This window comes from Pristiophorus japonicus, chromosome 14 (assembly GCF_044704955.1).
Source record: "Pristiophorus japonicus isolate sPriJap1 chromosome 14, sPriJap1.hap1, whole genome shotgun sequence".
Classification (NCBI taxonomy): Eukaryota; Metazoa; Chordata; class Chondrichthyes; family Pristiophoridae; genus Pristiophorus; species Pristiophorus japonicus.
Genome location: NC_091990.1, coordinates 177706034 through 177725626, shown reverse-complemented (window position 1 = coordinate 177725626; position 19593 = coordinate 177706034). Strand labels below are relative to the sequence as shown.

The window sequence follows — 19593 nt, the reverse complement described above, 5'->3', positions numbered from 1 at the left end:
CATGGGGTATCGCAGTTGTGTGGGCTGCTCTGATTGGGCCGGATACTCTTTACCTGTCCGCCATTGTTCATTGGTTTATAGGTTTATATGTAACCTTCAGAGCTGCTGATCGAGGGCCGTGTGACTTTGTCAGCTGGTGCGGACACGATGGGCCGATATGGCCTCTTTCTGCGCTGTAAATGTCTGTGTTTCTATCTTTCTATTAGCAGATAATTGCACAAACAAAGAAACACATCTCAGCGTAAATAGGAATTGCTGAATTGTTAACTAAGCCATATTTATAATAATTAACGTAGTTGTAGATATTGTTCTCTATATTAAGAAATGTATTAAAACAATTTTAATGCCAATCAATAATTGTAATGCACAAAAGAGAATAAAAGTCTTTATTTTAATTTTCAAATGACTATTGTAGCAAAACGAGTGCCATCTCACCGTGGAAATGAACTTGTCAGATGTCCATCTCTGCAGGAGGTTGGCTGTGTTGAGCAGAACAGTGTTTGGGATGTAGGGAGCAGCAATGTACTGGCCAGACTTGTGCATAACCTAAAGTACAGATATTGTAAAGTGTTGAAACACCGCCAACAAACACATTAAATAGCATTTCCTGTTTGGTTTGTCACTTTCTCCACATTTCCCAAGATACTGACTTTTGAGAGAGGATTTTGCTGATCACTGGCAGCCTTTTTACCTTAGCCACATGGCCATTTTTCACATGTCAGTCTAGATGATGAGCATCAACAGGTTATTTGATTATGGAGGGCATTACGACCAACTTCAATTCTTTTCTTATCTAACATTCACACTTTCCAGAAAAGGATATTGTACAGCAATTACATACGGCCCACTTTCCACCTCCTTTCTTGCCCATTAGTTCTGTGGCTAATTGCAGTGTCGCTATTGTCAGCTAACAGACCAGGGATTGGACCTGGAGCACTTCAGCTTGGGTGGCAGCTGTCTTGGCTGACTGGTTGATGGGCAACAGTAAGGGCACTGGCGGAATGGCAGGGGTTGGAGGACCAATGCTGACATCCTGAGAGAGAATGGCAGGTTCACGCTCCATGAAGCCACTGCCACTCCTGTGGGGTGGTGCCTCAGCAATCCTAGTAATCTGTTGTAGGACAGATTGCTGGACTGCTGTGGCACCCTGCAAGCCCTTTCAACACTGGTATCCACAGCCATGATGGCAGCAGTCTGACCTTGCATGGCAGCAAGCTGACCTTGCATGACTTCAGGCAGACTTATGGTGGTTGTGCTGCATTGGAAGCAGTGACGTCGACCATCAGACGTTACATCATGGTTGGCTCCACAAGTGGATTGATGGAGTAGGCCACCATTCCATGCTGGAAAAGATGGGCTCCAAAATCTGTGCAAAGCCCTGTGCCAAGTTGGTGCCGGACGCCTCCATGCTCGTTGACAGTGAATGCAGGCTTCCTGACAGTTTTCCCAATGCACCAAGTATTTTGTTGTGTGCACACATCAGCCGCCTTCTGTAGGCTGGCTCATCGAAGTCCTCATCTGAGTCCTCTGCAGCAGAACCGGTGTGCGGCCTTTCCCTCGGGCGAGCTGGCAGCTGCGCTACCCTTGCCCCCTGCCCTGGCAGCAGCGCACCTGTGTCTGTTGTCTCGCCATGTGCAGGTCACGCCTCTAAGCTAGATGCAATGTCAATATCTGGGCTGGTGGTTGAAAATGTGAAATCAAGTGATGGTGTGTCTTCATCATCACTCACTTCTGGGTCTTTCTCCATTGCCTGGTAAGGTTGCACTTCGTAGGTATCTGAAAGGACAAAGGCACAAGGATATATTTGTGGTGAGCAGACGGGGGTAAAGTAAGAGATGCATGCTTATACCATCTGCAGCTTGTCAGTCAGAAGAGATTGGGATGTTGTAATATATAGCTCCATCGAGTGGACTACTGCTCCACCTAGTGCACTACTGTGGTAATGCAATTGCTCATGTACAATAATAAATGGTCAGGTCACCTGATAAGTTCCTGGGATGGCTGGACTGACATATGAGGAGAGACTGGATCAACTGGGCCTTTATACACTGGAGCTTAGAAGGATGAGAGGGGATCTCATAGAAATATGTAAGATTCTGACGGGACTGGACAAGTTAGATGCGGGAAGCATGTTCCTGATGTTGGGGAAGTCCAGAACCAGGGGACATAGTCTTAGGATAAGGGGTAGACCATTTAGGACTGAGATGAGAGAAACTTCTTCACTCAGAGAGTTTTAACCTGTGGAATTCCCTACCGCAGAGAGTTGTTGTTGCCAATTCATTGGATATATTCAAGAGGGAATTAGATATGGCCCTTACAGCTAAAGGGATCAAGGGGTATGAAGTGAAAGGAGGAATGGGGTACTGAAGCTGCATGATCAGCCATGATCATATTGAATGGTGGTGCAGGCTCGAAGGGCTGAATGGCCTACTCCTGCATCTATTTTCTATGTTTCTAAATTCCTGAGTTGAAGCCACCTTGTAAGTGAGTGTGTGTGATGTCATAGAGAATATACTACCTTGGCGATGATGATAGGATTTCTGGATACGCTAACCTGAAATTTTTGTAGGGGGATGATTCCAGCCAAACAACAGAGGGACTAGAGAGGTTTTTTGTGTTGTAGAACAGCTAAAAATCCAAGGTAAATAACAAGCATACTTGGCCGAGTCCAGCTAGCCATGTCTATGGAAATAATAGGGTGCTTGGGTGAGATCCAATGCCACTGAGAGACTTTCAGAGCATATGTGAAACAGCTAGAAATGTTTTTCACTGCAAATAATATAATCAAAATCCCCGATGATGAAAACCGTAACTGTGTTAGAAACAGGCCCTGAGGTATATGAAACTCTGAAAAATGTGTTTGTTGACATCAAGCCAAAAGACACATCACTTATGGAGATTCAAGTTAGAACAGCATTACAGTCCTGAGCCCCTGGAAATTGCTGAAAGTTATCGTTTTGGAAAATGACATCAATTCATTGACTGAAGTATCAGTGACTATATTGTATCATTAAAAAAGCTATCCATTCACTGTCATTTTGGAAACTTTCAGGACCGAGCATTGCGTGACCGCTTTGTTTGTGGGATGAAAAATGAAGCGATCAGAAAAAAGTTGTTGACAACCCCGAACTTGACTTTTGATTTAGCTTGTCAGACAGCTATGTCGATGGATATGGACGACGAATACTCCCGAGAATTTTATACAATTTCCAGTCATCAGACAACCAAGGTTAATCGCCTGCAAATTAAAAGTAAAAGGCAGTTGGGTCCCAAGGCCTCCGCAACTGGCAATGGTAACAGAGCATTGAAGTTGTGCTATCGGCGTTTGGGTCAAAACATTGCTCAAAGTTGTCCATAGGTGAAGGCAGAGTGTTTCGTCTGCAACAAAACTGGGCATCTTGCAAAGGAATGCCGACTGAAGAGCAAACCAACTTTGAATGCTAGCAGTAGAAATCCCCAGAGACTACATAGCATGGAAGAAAAGCAACAGGACGAGGTGATACACGTTATCAGGAGCGCAAGGATACCTAACAACGATTCGTGAGGTATCGTCATCCAAGTAGATGTTGCAGGAACCAGGATACCCATGGAAATCAACACTGGTGCATCTGTGAGTGTTGTACCAGAATTGCTATATCTCAACAAGTTCAATGATTTTCCACTGGAGAAGTCAAAGATAGAGCTGCAAGGCTATTCAGGAGAGAAAATCCCTGTGGCAGGATGCATCACCGTACGGTGAATGACAAGGATCAATTTCAGAGCTTGCTTTTCTTAGCAGTGGCAGGAGACAAGCCTACTTTACTAGGTAGAAATTGGTTGGGCTCAATGAAGCTGGATTGGAATGAATTTTTTTGTGTTGAAACGAGATTTGCATCGAAGGAAGATATCATCAAGAAGTATCCAAAGGTGTTCTGCAAAACAGGCTGTCCGATCCAAGGCTTCAAGGTGAGTGTCAGGGTACAGAAGGACGCTAGAACAGTTTACTGCAAGCCATGTCCCATACCATATGCACTCATGGAGAGAGTTGAGCAAGAATTCAAAAGACTAGAGATCAAGAACATTATCTCTAAGATAGATCTATGTAATTGTGCTACACCCATTGTTGTTGTATCTAAGTCAGATTGTAAGATAAGGTTGTGTGGTGATAAAGTAACCGTAAACCAGGTTCTGGGGAATTTACCTAATATATTGCCAAATGTAAAAGATTTGTTCACAACGCTGACAGGTGGTCAGATCTTCTCAAAGTTAGATCTCTCAAATGCCAACTTACAACTTGAACTAGATGAGGAATCCAAGTCATGCTTGACTATAAATACACATCACGGCCAATATCAATTTAATAGACTACCTTTTAAAGTCCGCCCCTGCCATATTTCACGAACCAGATTTTGCAAGGTATTGAAGGGGGATAGTATGTTATTTAGATGACATACTCATTTCAGCGCCAAACAGGCAAATCCACAATAATATATTGATTGAAGTGCTCAAATGGCTAGAGAAGCACAGAGTACAAGTGACTGCTCACAAGTGTGAGTTATTTCAAAACTCAGTGAAATACTTAGGGCACAGAGTAGACAAAGATAGTTTACATCCAACCAAGGGAAAGCTGGATGCAATTAGAAATGCACCCGCTCCCAATCATTTTTGGGTCTCTTGAACTATTATGGGAAGTTTCTACTAAATTTGGCTATAATGTTACATCTACTGGAAGTGGTCAAAAGAATGTGTTGCAGCATTCAAGCAGTGTACAAACCAGTTGGTAGAGAGTACCATATTAGTTCACTATGTCGAAACTAAGGAGATCAAGCTAGCATGTGACACCTCTCCATATGGATTTGGGGCAGTGATCTCTCATGTATTACATAATGGGGAGGAGAGACCAATTGCTTTTGCTTCATGCACTCTCAGTGCCAGTGAGCAGAATTATGCGCAGATTAAAAGGGAAGCTTTGACAATTTTTGGGGTCAAGAAGTCCACAAATACTTGTATGGTTGCAAGTTTACCATCGTTATGGACCATAAGCCCCTGACAGCAATCCTCCATCCAAAGTCCCCAGTTCCAACATTAGCTGCAGTCCGAATGCAGAGATGGGCTTTAATTTTTTTCAGCATTGTGAACAAATCTTCTACATTTGGCAGACATATGACATTGAGTACAGATGATCAGCTGATCACAGTCATGCTGATTGCCTTCCCCATAACGAGTTACACCCAATAGTGAAGTGTTTTATTTTTCATACATTGATGAACTGCCAATCACAGCTGAAGAGATTGGTAGAGCAACCAAACGTGACCCAGTTATGTCAAAGGTGTATGATTACATAGAAAATGGCTGGCCAAGCCAGGTATCAGAGAAGGATATTCATCCATACTTCCTTCGTAGTAATGCATTATCAGTGGATAAAGATTGAATCATGTGGGGTGCAAGAGTAGTAATTCTAAATAAATTCAGGTCCAAATTATTAGGAGATCTTTATGAACAGCACCTGGAAATCTGCTTGACCAAGAGTTTTGCACACAGTTACTTATGGTGGCCAGGTCTAGATAAAGATATAGAATACATTAGTCAGTGTACAACATGTCAATCGGTAAGCAAGAAACCATCAGTACCATTTACAGCCATGCAAATGGCCTCCTAGGGTGTGGCAAAGGTTACATCTCGATTTTGCTGAGCTAGAAGGACAGCAATTGTTAATTGTGATTAATAGTCATTCGAAGTGGGTAGAGGTGTTTCCAATGCGGAAAATAACAACAAGTAAAACATTAGACAATTTGCGAAAATTATTTTCTTCATATGTCCTCCCAGAAGACATCGTGTCTGCTAATGGACCACAATTTTGTTCAGATGAATTTGCACAGTTCACGAGCAGAAACGGTGTGAAACATACCAAGGTTCCACCTTACCACCCTGCTTCAAATAGTGCAGCAGAGAGCACAGTACAAATTGTAAATGTGCCCTCATCAAGCAAATGTTGGATCCAAATCCAAAGAAACGGCAATTGTCGTTGGACCACAAATTGGCTAATTTTCTAATTACATTTCATAATACTCCTCATACAACTACTGGTAGAACACTAGCAGAGTTGTTTCTCAAATGACAGCCACGATCCAGGTTCTCTTTGTTAAAGCCAAACTTGAAACTGTCCATAGAAGAGAAACAATTAAGAAAGAAAGAGAATCATGATAGTGGGAGAGTAAGAGAGAGAAGTGTGGAATGAGTCTAAGTTCGACACCATGTTTGGAAAATTCTGATAGTGAAGGTATCCTCTTTGAAACTGAAAACAAGTTAAGTTTGATTTGTAAATCTGGCAAAATAAGTCCATATCTTTTGTTATGTATAACCATACAAGTTATGTATGATAATTATTGTGTTAGAATTACTTCTTCATTAAGGAGGGAGAAGTGTAATATATAGCTCCATCTAGTGGACTACTGTTCCACCTATTGGACTACTGTGATAATGCAATTGCTCATGTATAATAACAAAAGGTCAGGTCACCTGCCAAGCTCCTGAGTTGAACACATCTTGTAAGTGTGTGTTTGTGATGTCGTAGAGAATATACCACACATAATGAGAAGGAGATTAAGTATGAGGTTACCACCATCTTCAATTTTTTCAGCCTGCCAATGGACACTACCTCAGCAATGGCACTTCTGATAATGGCCAGCACTGTCTCTTCCATAGGGGATTACAACATGCCTCTCCCCCTCCATTAGTTCCTGCTGCCTTGTGCGCCAGCTGCTCCTGCAAGAGAGAGGAAAGTGTGTCAGTGAGTGTCGTGCAATGTTTGGGTAATGTTGCTATCATGGTTGAATAGTTGGCAGTGCATGCAAACTGTGAGATGTGGGTGTGAGGCTTGCGACAGTGCTAAGTGTGTGAGAGCATATGCACATTAGGTATGAGTCTTGATTGATAGAGATTGTTGGTTGGTGAGTGGGTGTAGTGATTTGAACAGTGGCTGAGGCCAGTGGTGCAGTCGGAAGGATATGGCATTTGTAGTTACATTCACTGACCTTGAGGGCACTAAACTTCTTGTGCCACTGCATCCAGGTCCTCAGCGCTAGACTCCTGATGTTGACCTCTGCAGCTATCTGCTGCCACTACCTTTTTACCTTATATCTGGTGGGTCTCCTAGCCCCCTGCAGATACAGGATGTCTCTCCTCGTTTCCACCTCTTTCACCATGAGCTGCAGTGAGGTGTTGTATAACCTGAGTGCTCACTCTCTCCTATATTCAATCATTTGTTTGCTTTTCCCAGGTCACAAGCAGCTCACATAGGACTCCAAGCACCTGCTCCAGCCGCAATGCACCTCCCTTTTAAGAGGTGCAGACTAGCTTTAAGCAGTGCCGGCCAGCTTTACGTAGTGCTAGCTAGTGGTGCATGTACCGAATCAATTGTGCGGTTAGCACTGGCTGCATGATGCAAATAGGCAACCAGCACAGAGATGTTGTGCTGCCTGCATTACATTGCCCCGTGATTGTTTTGGGCGGCTATCCAATTTAGCCCCCATTAAATATAATTCAGTCATTTGTTTTTTCACATCGATAAAATTGAATCTGAAAGCTGGATCACAGTTCAGAGATTTACGTTTACCTCTAGCCCCCCACTCGTATCTTGGAAGAGTAAAGTGAATGTTCCATAATCGGAATGTTCTCCACACCGCATCTGATGGTCCTTTATAGAGTATTTCGGTATAGGTGGGTAGTATGAAGCTCTAAGGGTTGTAGCATTGTAATTACCTTTAAAAGATTACATAATAGATTATAATGCGACATTATTATTAATCATTCTGAAAGGCAAAGTTATATATATTTTTAAAACTGTCTTTATTAACCACCAGCAAACAAAACAAATGATGATTGTCATTTTTCGATTTCCTGTTGAATTTTTGACAATTTTTCCATTTAAATGATCATACTGTCATTATCAACCAAATGTTCTCTCTTCTTTTCAAATTTCACTGTTCCCCATATCTCCTGAAGCTTATTGCGGTATGATTCTGCAAACATCAGGCTAAGTGGCCACTATTTATGTGTAAGCCATGACTGTGAGAGCTGGCAGGCTATTTAACTATGGAGGAAACCACAACAGATTTTACTATGGTTGAAACAAGTACTTACTGCCCATCCTTTTGTGCTTGTTGATAAAGAAATCACTGTCAACACCCAGGCCCAGTGCAATCACTTTCATAATTCGGACAGACAGCTGCTCACAGATTTTGAAGAATGATTCCAGGCATTTCGAAAACTCAGGAGCATGTTTGACTGGCCATTTCTATTATAAATGAAAACAATTGGACTTTTACTGACATAACAGAAGAAATAGGCATGCACTATTTTCATTACTTAAATTTGAAATTAAGTTCGGAGATATTTGGAATGTAAAGTAAAGGTTCAATTGATAGTTCAGATTTCCAACATTTTTCTATTATTTGATTCAATCATTGGCTTATCAAAAAAAGGTTATAGCTCTACAGGAACCAAGCTACCATCTGTTATGAAAGCTATACGACATGAGATTGTGTTTGGCTCCCAACTTGCGCTCAGGACTCCATTTTGTGATTAATAAACTTTGCTGCAAACGTCTGAAGCAGGTAGAATCTGGAATATGTCCCAATCAGCTGAGACCATACAGGCCTCTTTGTGGCTGGTATATGCTGGAGTCATAACGATTGTTCTTTGTTAGTTCTATCTGCCTTAAACCATATTTTTCTTCTTTGTAGGCAGTCCCCCAGAGTCAAGGATGACTTGCTTCCACACTAAAATGAGTTTGAAGGTGACTAATGAGTCTGACGCAGGATCTACAGACTCTGTCACAGGTGGGGCAGGTGGTGGTTGAAGGGACGGGTGGGTTTGCCATATGCTCCTTCCGCTGTTTGTACTTAAATCATATAAGAAGTTGATTGTGCCCTTTCCTTTGAGATGTAGTTACTGTTGTGTTCCTAACACAGATGAGACTGCACACAGGGAGGTTAAAGTAACAGTGACCTCAGTCTTTATCAAGACACTCCAGAGTGAGTAACAGGCCTTAGGGGCCGGCTTATGTACATTGCTCCCATGGGAGTGCATGCTTTACAGATACACAACATCACTCCCCGCCCCGTCCCCCCACCCCCCCACCCCACCAAAGTCAAAGTGAAAACTATTTACAAGGTGAGGCGGTTGGGAGCCTTTCTTTCCCTGGTGGACCGCCTCGGTACAAATGTCTGTTTCTGGTATGTTGGCTGTGCCCTCACTGGGCTGGCGTGTTGTTGGCCCTGCAGGGCTGCTGGGTGAGCCTGGCCATCCTGGGCTGTTGGGCGTGATGGGTTCGATTTCCTGGTCCGGCGTGGTGTCATTGATCCTTTGGGTGTGTGTTGTGGGCTCGAAAAAGGTGGTGTCTGCTGTGGGTTGTTCAGGGCAGTCTGTGAACCGCAGCCTCGTTTGGTCCAAGTGCTTTCTGCATATTTGTCCATTGTCTAATTTGACGACAAACACCGTACTCCCTTCTTTAGCTATCACTGTGCCCGCGATCCACTTGGGACCATGTCCATAGGTTAGCACATCAACAGGGTCATTCAGATCAATTTCCCGTGACACAGTGGCGCGACCATCGTTTACATTTTGTTGCTGCCGCCTGTTCTCGACCTGATCATGCAGGTTGAGGTGAACCAGCGAGAGTCTGATTTTAAGTGTCCTTTTCGTGAGTAGCTCAGCCGGGGCACCGCTGTGAGCGAGTGGGGTCTCGTGCGGTAGCTGAGCAGTGCTCGGGACAGGCGGGTTTGGAGTGAGCCTTCTGTGACTTGTTTGAGGCTCTGTTGGATTGTTTGCACTGCCCGCTCTGCTTGCCCATTGGAGGCTGGTTTAAATGGGGCCGAGGTGACATGTTTAATTCCATTGCGGGTCATGAATTCTTTAAATTCGGCACTGGTGAAACATGGCCCGTTGTCTCTGACCAGTATGTCAGGCAGGCCGTGGGTGGCAAACATGGCCCTCAGGCTTTCAATGGTGGCGGTGGTGGTGCTTCCCGACATTATTTCACATTCAATCCATTTTGAAAAAGCATCCACCACCACCAGGAACATTTTACCTAGAAACGGGCCGCATAGTTGACATGGATCCTCGACCTTGGTCTGGAGGGCCAGGACCACAAACTTAGTGGTGCCTCTCTGGGCGCGTTGCTCAACTGAGCACACACGCTGCATTGCTGTATACAGGACTCTAAGTCAGAGTCGATACCAGGCCACCACACGTAGGATCTGGCTATCGCTTTCATCATTATTATACCCGGGTGTGCGCTGTGGAGATCCGAGATGAGTGTCTCGCTGCCCTTTTTGGGTAGCACTGCACGGTTACCCCACAACAGGTAGTCTGCCTGAATGGACAGCTCGTACTTCTGCCGCTGGAACGGCTTGATCAGCTCTTGCATTTCACGGGGATGCTGGCCCAGCTCCCATGCAGTACACAGTTTTTTTTACTAGGGACAGCAAAGGATCTTGGCTGGTCCAAGTCCTAATCTGGCAGGCCGTGACAGGTGATTTATCATTTTCAAATGCTTCCATGACCATCAACAAGTCTGCAGGCTGCGCCACTATCAACAAGTTTGCAGACTGCCATTTCCACCCCCGTGGTGGGCAATGGTAGCCGACTGAGAGCATCCACACAGTTCTCGGTGCCTGGCCTGTGGCGGATGGTATAGTTATACGCTGATAGCGTGAGTGCCCACCTTTGTTTGCGGGCTGAGGCATTAGTATTTATCCCCTTGTTTTCAGCGAACAGGGATATAAGGGGCTTGTGATCGGTTTCCAGCTCAAATTTGAGGCCAAGCAGGCACTGATGCATTTTCTTTACCCCGAACACACACGCTAATGCCTCTTTCTCAATCATGCTGTAGGCCCTCTCGGTCTTAGACAAGCTCCTGGAGGCATAGGCGACAGGTTGCAACTTCCCCGCAACGTTAGCTTGTTGTAATACACAGCCGACTCCGTACAACGACGCGTCACATGCTAGCACAAGTCTTTTACACGAGTTATACAATACAAACAGCTTGTTGGAGCATAAAATGTTTCTGGCTTTCTCAAAAGCAATTACTTGGCTTTTTCCCCATACCCAGTTCTCACCTTGACACAATAACACATGTAGGGGCTCTAAGAGGGTGCTTAACCCCGGTAGGAAGTTACCAAAAGAGTTGAGGAGTCCCAGGAACGACCGCTGCTCCGTGACGTTCTGTGGCTTGGGCGCGTTCCTGATAGCCTCTGTCTTGGTGTCTATGGGCCAAATGCTGTCCGCCACGATCTTTCTCCCCAAAAACTCAACTTCTGTTGCCATGAAGCCGCATTTCGACCTCTTCAGCCGCAGCCCTACGTGATCCAGTCGCTGGAGAACCTCCTCCAGGTTTTGTAGGTGCTCGACGGTGTCCCGACCCGTGATCAATATGTTGTCCTGAAAAACCACCGTGCATGGTACCAACTTGAGTAGGCTCTCCATGTTTCTCTGGAAGATCGCTGCAGCCGACCGAATTCCAAACGGGCATCTGTTGTAGATGAACAGTCCCTTGTGCCTGTTGATGCAGGTGAGGCCCTACGAAGACTCCTCCAGCTCCTGAGTCATGTAGGCCGAAGTCAGGTCAAGCTTGGTGAATGTCTTGCCTCCTGCCAGCGTCGCAAATAGGTCGTCTGCCTTAGGTAGCGGGTATTGGTCCTATGGCGAGAAACGATTCATAGTTACTTTATAATCACCGCAAATCCTGACCGTGCCATCGTTTTTGAGTACTGGAACAATCGGGCTAACCCACTCGCTGATTTCCACTGGGGAGATGATGCCCTCACGTTGCAGCCTGACCAGCTCGATTTCCACTCTCTCCCTCATCATGTGAGGTATCGCTTGCACCTTGTGGTGAATGGGTTGTGCCTCTGGGACCAAGTGGATCTACACCTTCGCCCTGGAAAAGTTTCCAATGCCGGGCTCAAAAAGTGAAGGAAATTTGCTGAGAACCTGGGTACATGAGGCCTCATCGACATGTGATAGCGCTCGGATGTCATCCCAGTTCCAGAGGATTTTGCCCAGCCAGCTCCTTCCAAGCAGTGTGGGGCCATCGCATGGGACAATCTAGAGTAGCAGTTCATGCACTGTGTCCTCGTAGGTGACCTTGACCATGACGTTGCCCAGGACAGTGATAAGCTCTTTGGTGTACGTTCTCAGTTTCGTGTGGATGGGGCTCAGGGCTGGTCTAGGTGTCTTGTTGCACCACAGTCTCTCAAACATCTTTTTACTCATGATGGATTGGCTAGCACCAGTGTCCAGTTCCATGGCTACAGGTGAGCCATTCAGTTTTACGTTTAGCGTTATAGGTGGACATTTCGTTGAAAATGTGTGCACCCCGTGTACTTCACCATCTGCCTTCTCTCTCTGAGGCTCAAAATTGCTTTGGTCCACCATGGACCAATCTTCCTCTGCCACGTGGTGGTTAGCAGGTTTTGCAGAGCTTGCAGCTCATCTGCAAGCTCTTTGGGTGTGCCGCATTGTTCCACAGCTCTTGCAAACATACCCTTTGAAGCGGCATGAATGGGCTGAATGGAAGCCTCCACAATGCCAACAAGGTGTGAATTGCCTTGCATTCATCCTTTGTTGCGGACTCTGAGTCATCTGGGTCACCTGAGGCCTGCTGGCAGTTGCAGACTCGTGGTTTCTGCCCTGTACATTTCTGCTCGCAAACACAGTTCCAGTTAATTTCCAGTTAATTGCTAGCACTTGTGTGCTGAGAGATTTGTTTGGTGTTATCACTGGTGGACATAAACGCCAGCTTTCGTAGAATGGGCTCGTGGCCAATGCCCAGTACAAAAAAAGTCTCTGAGCATTTGCTCCAGGTAGCCATCAAACTCACATTGTCCTACAAGTCGCCTTAGCTCGGCGACATAGCTCGCCACTTCCTGACCTTCAGATCGCTTGAACGTATAGAACCGATACCTCGCTATCAGCACGCTCTCCCTCAGCACTCCTCAACCAGTGTACACAGCTCCTCATACGACTTATCTGTGGGTTTCACCGGAGCCAGAAGATTCTTCATGAGGCTGTAGGTTGGTGCCCCGCAGACTGTGAGGATGACCACTCTCCTTTTTGCAGCGCTTCCTTCTCCATCCAGCTCGTTGGCTACAAAGTACTGGTCCAACCGTTTGACATAGGCTTCCCAGTCCTCACCCTCCGAGAACTTCTCCAGGATGCCCACAGTTTGCTGCATCTTTGCATTGGATTTATGTATTCGTCGCCAGTTGTTGTGTTCCTAAGACAGATGAGACTGCACATAGGGAGGTTAAAGCAACAGTGACCTCAGTCTTTATCAAGACACTCCAGAGTGAGTAACAGGCCTTGGGGTCCGGCTTTTGTACAGTGCTCCCAAGGGATGCTGGGATCCCTTGGGACTTCAGGGGATGCGCTCCCTGTTGGCGGAACATGGGAGTGCATGCTTTACAGATACACAACATTTAGACAGGCAGCTTATGCTCCCACCATAAACGTAGATGAGTGAAGGCTGTGGATCTCTACCATAAAGATAGCGAGCCTCTCAAATGCTGAGCTAACAGAAATTAACGTAAGCTGAGAGTAAAGTTCATGGAAGGTATATCATGTTGTAAGGACCTGTGCTGAGGAGGTAATGGACTATTGTAACATGAAGTTAGGGAAATCGAGGGTTGGCCACCCTGCTACTAAAACGTGAGCTTTCCTGCAGCCTTTGTACCATTGCATGTGTTGTCGGTGAGTACCATTTCCTCCAGAAAATTGATGAAAAAGACTCTGCATCTAGGACACTCGTTCCTGCCAGAGACAATGCGGGGTGGGGGGAGGGGGTTATTTTTATCCTAAAAAATCAGTGGGTTAGGGGCATGTGTGTCGTTTAGTGTTTTAAAAAATCTGAATCCCGATTTCAATCCACCTCCAACCCGCCCACTTCTGGTTTTGACAGAAAGGGGGTGGGCATCTACTCTGTTGCCAGGAGGTGAGTCATCCATATAAATATTATAATTAGGCTGGAAGCCTTTGCTGTGACCTACATTTTGTGTTTGACTTTAGCTGGTTGGATTTTGTACACCCTATGAAACCTGCCAGCTAATGCAGAGCGAGGACAGCTGGATCCAGGAGGTAAGTGCCTTTAGACCTACCTCTTGGACCCAGCGTTCCTACCTAATCCACCCCCTCGAGATCGGAGACACCCCCACAAGGCCTCTGATTGCCCCCAGGCCACAAATCCTCACCACACAGGCCTCCGGTTCACAACACGGTCTCCACCAAGCCCCCGGGCTACCAATTCCCCGCCTTCAGATTCTGATCCTCGCCATGAGGCCTCCCCCCCCCAATCCCCGCTCCTCTGGTCGCCAATCCTTCAGATGCCTCCGCCAGCTCCTATGTCCGCTCCCCAGCCCCTGAATGCTGTCCAGACCAACGCCTGCCCCCACCCCCCCCACCCCACTCCCGATCTCTTTGTGATACCCCCACTCCCTGCTCCTCCAGGCCTCTGATATTTTTGCGATCGCCCCCAGCTCTTCCAGATCACTGATCGTAATGTGATCTAACCCCTGCTCCTATCTTGGACCCCACCCGATCCCTCCATCCTTCCTTTCTGCGACCTTGTGTCACAGGCCTACCCACCCAGAGCCATCCAGCCTTTCAATCTGGCTGGCTGCGAGCGGGAAACAGAGGCTTCCCCTTCAAATCAAGCTTTGCTGTTAATTCTGTCAGGACCTACGGGAAACCCATTCTTCCAGGTTTTCTGAAATCCTAGGAGCACCGCCCCCCAACCACCCCCACACTGCCCCCAAACCACATTCCCCATTAAAATTCAGCCAACACATATAATACAAAAGCAATCTCAATCCAAATTTGAAATCTTACATCACTTGAAGATAATGTTGACACATTAAAGGCTTCCTTCAGGTCTCCAGGGTATGTGGGATTTAAGCTGTGAAGAACAAAATATTTACATTCATTTATTATACACAGCCATGCAGAATTTTTACTCAATCTGGCCCTTAAAGCCACAAACCATGTAAAATATATCCCCGTCAATAATCTACTCAATCAGTTTAATCCACTGAGGTCTCCAAGAGCAAAGCAAACTAAAGTTCATAATATATTATTTATTCCCACATCTCACTGTTGATTGTTAGAGAGATATATAATATAAATTATCCTGGACTGGTTTGTTTAAGAGAATAATGAGATAAGCAAATATTAATTCATGATTTTCAGCTACTTGTTAATCATAACTTCCCTGTATCTGTGATGGCAAAATAATCTTCAGGGGTTCAGCCCAGTGCAACTTCAAGTCACAACTCTTTATTTTCAGGCCATGCATTTGGAATTTATGTCGTTGCTGGATGGAGCTGGAGCAGGGAATCTTACCTTTCTGTCTCTGCTTCATACCACCCATGGCTTGGAGTCTCAGAGTCCACTGAACGGGCATATAGTTGTTTAATGTCCCTTGGAAGCAGAAAGAACTTCTTGTAGGTGTCCATCACTTTAAATACCTAAAGAGCAATTGTCTTAAAGATTATAAAATATGTGCTGCATCATTGGTATAGCACACTGGGGTTTCACTGGATTTATAAACCTTTGCATTTACACTTTTATAAGCAGAGGGCTTTGGTTACTGTATTGTGTCCCTCGGCTCATCCTCTCCTGCTCTGTGCCTTTTCTTTTTCTCCTTATTGATTCTTCTCAGTTTTCCAGCTGCTTAATTACCCCCAGCTTTTCTCTCTTTAAATTCCTATATTCTCCACTGTCAGGTAACAAAATAAAAATCATCCTGAGCAGAAACTGGGAAATTGTAGAACAAAAATTCCTCTCGTTGCTTTGTATAGTCATACTATAAATGAGTTTGTGAAATTTTTCTCTGCTCAGTATTTCCAGTGAAATTGCAAACATGTTCTTTTGGTAAGTGTTTAATATTTCACTAAATTAGCAAAGACAGAGTTTTGCAAGTTTTATTGGCTCGGAATTTGCGATGCGTAATAACGCGAACAATCAGCAGTCGTCATCATTCCCCCTCTGAAACTGACTGCAACTTCAGGATGTAGTGCATGCACATCTAAATGCGGAAATCCTGAAGTTGCGATCAGTCATTCACTGGTCCGACTCTGACTTTGCTGTGGATGCCCCTCCCCCCCCCAAATGCAGCAATCCATGTAATCAATGAAATCAGTGAAACTGACAACAACTTGCGGCTGGATCAGTGGCAGCGGTAAGCACTTCTTGCGCCCCGTCGAGACTTTCGGTGCCGGTTTCGACGGGTTGCAGAGCATCACTGCCCGGAAGAGATGAGCCAGTGTGCAACACCCCTGGTTGCGACACTGGCTCGATTTTTGGCTGCCGGCTGATCCATAGCTCTCCGTAGAACGCCCTGCTGGATCCACCTGTGAATGCTGGCGGTCTGAGCTGTAGCGGCTGGAGTGAGGTAAGTCATGTCGAGTAAGTGTGATTGATTTTTTTTTGCGATTTATGTTGTGGTGGCATGAGTTAATTATTAGGAATGTTTTGGTGGGTTTTTTTCAGTTTCCCCACCCACCCCCCAGACCTCTCTTAAAGCACTCCGAGGTCGGCTGTTTAGCTCGGGATTTTCGCTTGCTCAGCCTGCCTAGCGCCCTAAGAGAGATATATAACACCTTCCTTAGCGCTCTGCCCCACACTTAGGGCCCAGCTGATGAATTTTGCTGACTGAGGCACAAACTGTTCCCGGGCGCAAACTTTACTGCCCCACTGCCATACTGCCCCGAAATGAGAAGTACCTGATATCCAGCTATTGGGCTTTTCCATGGTATTATCATTGTTAAATATCCAATTACATTTTAAGACTTGTTGGAATGCGTATCACTGGGGTTTTAACATCATCATCATAGGTAGTCCCTTGAAGCGAGGATGACTTGCTTCCATGCCAAAAAAGGATGTGTTCACAGGTGTTTCAATGAAGAACCTAATATTCTAGATCCTGAACTACATCCTGAAGGGTGGAAGATGCCTGTGCGTGGATTTTTTTAACGTGTGGTGGCCGTTGCACACCAGCCACCACACGGGCTTGACAGAGCTAGGTCTTGGTCCAGTGGCAAGGATTACCCAAGACGACTGGAGACCTGCTCTGCTGTAACAGTGTATTGCCTGGTAAAGAAACCTTCTGCCTCTGAAAAACTAATCTTTATATTTGTGGAATGTCATCTTCCACCATCATGATAAAAATTACAATTTTTAAATAACTTAAAAAAAAACATTTAACAAAAAAGTTTGTTCATGATATTTCAGATTCTACCTTTTCTCCATTTGAGAGTTAATCTTTATTTCACTCTCCGTGACATTTTTGAAAAGTCCAGATAAAAGCAGTTTCTCATTTCCTCATTTCCTCTCTGTGAGAATTCTGCAATGTGATTGGCTGCTTCGTCAGCTTGTTGACATCACAGCTGCATCATATTCGGAATCCGCATTACATAGCGCTGATATCAATTGAATGTCGAAAAAGGCAAACTTCTCGCCACAGAGATTGCAAAATCTCTGTCGGCAGCTTTCTTCGAGGCCGGCGGCGAGTGCCTTTGCTTCAACACTCACTGCAAATTATGGGCCAATGGCAGAAAGAGACAATGCACTAGTAATAGCATTGATTCCCTGATGTTGTGGTTGGGGAGTACCCCTCGAACCCAGCCTGGAATCAGGCAGTAAGCCAGAGCACCAGTGGTGCTGCACTCTTTATTCAGTGACAGAAGGAGAACAGGCTGTTTACCAGCAGTTGGCCAAGGAAATACATTCCACAATCCATGTACATCTAGTTAGCTATGTCTGAATAGATGAGCCTCTGCCACCTCCCCTTCACAAGAAGACTGGGGCAGAGTTATGCAGTTTACTGAAGCCTGATTTGCAGACATGATCTATAAGAGAAAAAGGCCTTCCTATTGCTGTGAAAGTCACCACAGCAATGCATTTTTACTTCAACAGATCCTTTAAAGTTAACACTGGTTAACATCATTCAGACTTCAGTTCACTGATACACCATGCAGGCCACTGAAGCATTGCTGCTGGGGAAATGCTTTGTCCTTTTCCCCATGGAATGGAGGCAACAGCATGAGAGGGAGAACAGACATGGACAATAGTAAAAGTTATCAGGACTTTCACTTAAAACCTCCATTCACAGTCATTCCATCTTCTCTTCAGTACACTCGCCCCATTAGCAACATGTGGAGTTAAATCTTCACTCTGTTTACTACTGTCCATGCCTGTTCCTCCTCGCCTGCATAGTCAAATGTCCCTTCTGACACTAGATCTACACAGCTGTTATACTGATGTATCATTGCTGCGTACATTTGTGATTTTTAAAAATATACGCAATATTTGAGTCATTGATTAAATTGTAACATATACTTTGTAGGCGTGACACTTTCTCACATGACACTTTTAAGTGTTGCATTTGAGATGTGATGGAATGTGTGACATTGTTGTTAAGCATGTTAAATGCAAAACTTTAAATTATAATTTTATAAGAAAATTAACACCTCAGAATAGTGAACAAAGAAATTTCATGTGAAAATATTAATATTCACATGACGTAATTTCAAAGCATAATTGTTAAATCAAATCACTTTTTATATTGATAAAATTACTACATAGCAGAACAAGATTGCTCACATTATTTCATATCGCATGCATTATGGAATACAGTTAGGGAACACTGTAAATATATATAATGAGACAATAAAATGGATACACACGTTTTGATCTTCGATCCCAGTGTTTTTGAGGTACACAGTGCCAAGGTCACTGAAGGCCCTTATAATCTCTGTGGATAATCGTTCCATTTCATTGACTGAGGGTTCAGCTTTTCCTAAGCCAAATGAGCCAAAGTCAATCACTTCAATGTTCATCTTCTTCCAAGGATTCTGATTTTCAGTAAATAAAGGTAGAACAAAATGAGTTAAATAGAATTGGCAATAAGTGAAACGTGAACTAAATTTGTTCAGAATACATAGCAGTATAATTACTAAACAAATTGTAAGTTCAACCAAATCTGTTGAAAGTTGACAGTAAACAATGTATTTTCTCCGAGATTTTCTTTTGATTGGTTAGTAACTAAAGCAACAGCACAGACATAAATTTCCTATCAAAAGGAAACTATCAGGAAAGAATGAAAGAAAATTATCTTAGAACTTTTCAATAAACACTAAAAATACTGGTCATACTCAGTAGGTCAGTCAGTATCTGTAAAGTTAAAGGACATGTATGTCTGTACCTTTCAGCGAACTGTAGACTGAAAGATAAATAGGCATTTTAGTGAGTTTGGTTCTTTCCCCCTTCACTTGCCCCTTTCTTCCTAATTTACTACATTACTTCTGCTGGGAGTTGAGTTCCAAGTATTATCTGCCATCCATCCCCTAAATTACATCATAAAATCCCAGTCCATTTAAACATTTTTATAATACTGACTATCTCCATGAGTTCCTCTTTTACTCCTACCTGCTAAAACATAGAGCTCAATTAAAAATCTATGTTCAATCTCCTATTTTCTGTCTTTGATCCAGGCTTAATAGGGAGCTTCAGACTGATTCTTTCAAAATCATGAAATTCATTTTTTGTAAGGTTCTATTT

At 44.5% G+C, this 19593-nt stretch overlaps 1 protein-coding gene across 1 annotated transcript in view; it reads right to left on the bottom strand.

The window, feature by feature from the left end:
- Positions 1-18872, bottom strand: part of LOC139279661 (uncharacterized) — a 30508-nt gene extending 11636 nt beyond the window's left edge. The window contains exons 1-6 of the mRNA XM_070898766.1: positions 18720-18872; positions 15376-15500; positions 14866-14932; positions 8122-8275; positions 7595-7740; positions 436-546 (exon numbers count right to left, since the gene is read on the bottom strand). Of these exons, the coding sequence (XP_070754867.1) occupies positions 436-546; positions 7595-7740; positions 8122-8275; positions 14866-14932; positions 15376-15500; positions 18720-18872 (756 nt within the window). The remainder of the gene's footprint in view (positions 1-435; positions 547-7594; positions 7741-8121; positions 8276-14865; positions 14933-15375; positions 15501-18719) is intronic.
- Between the last annotated feature and the right edge of the window lie 721 nt (positions 18873-19593).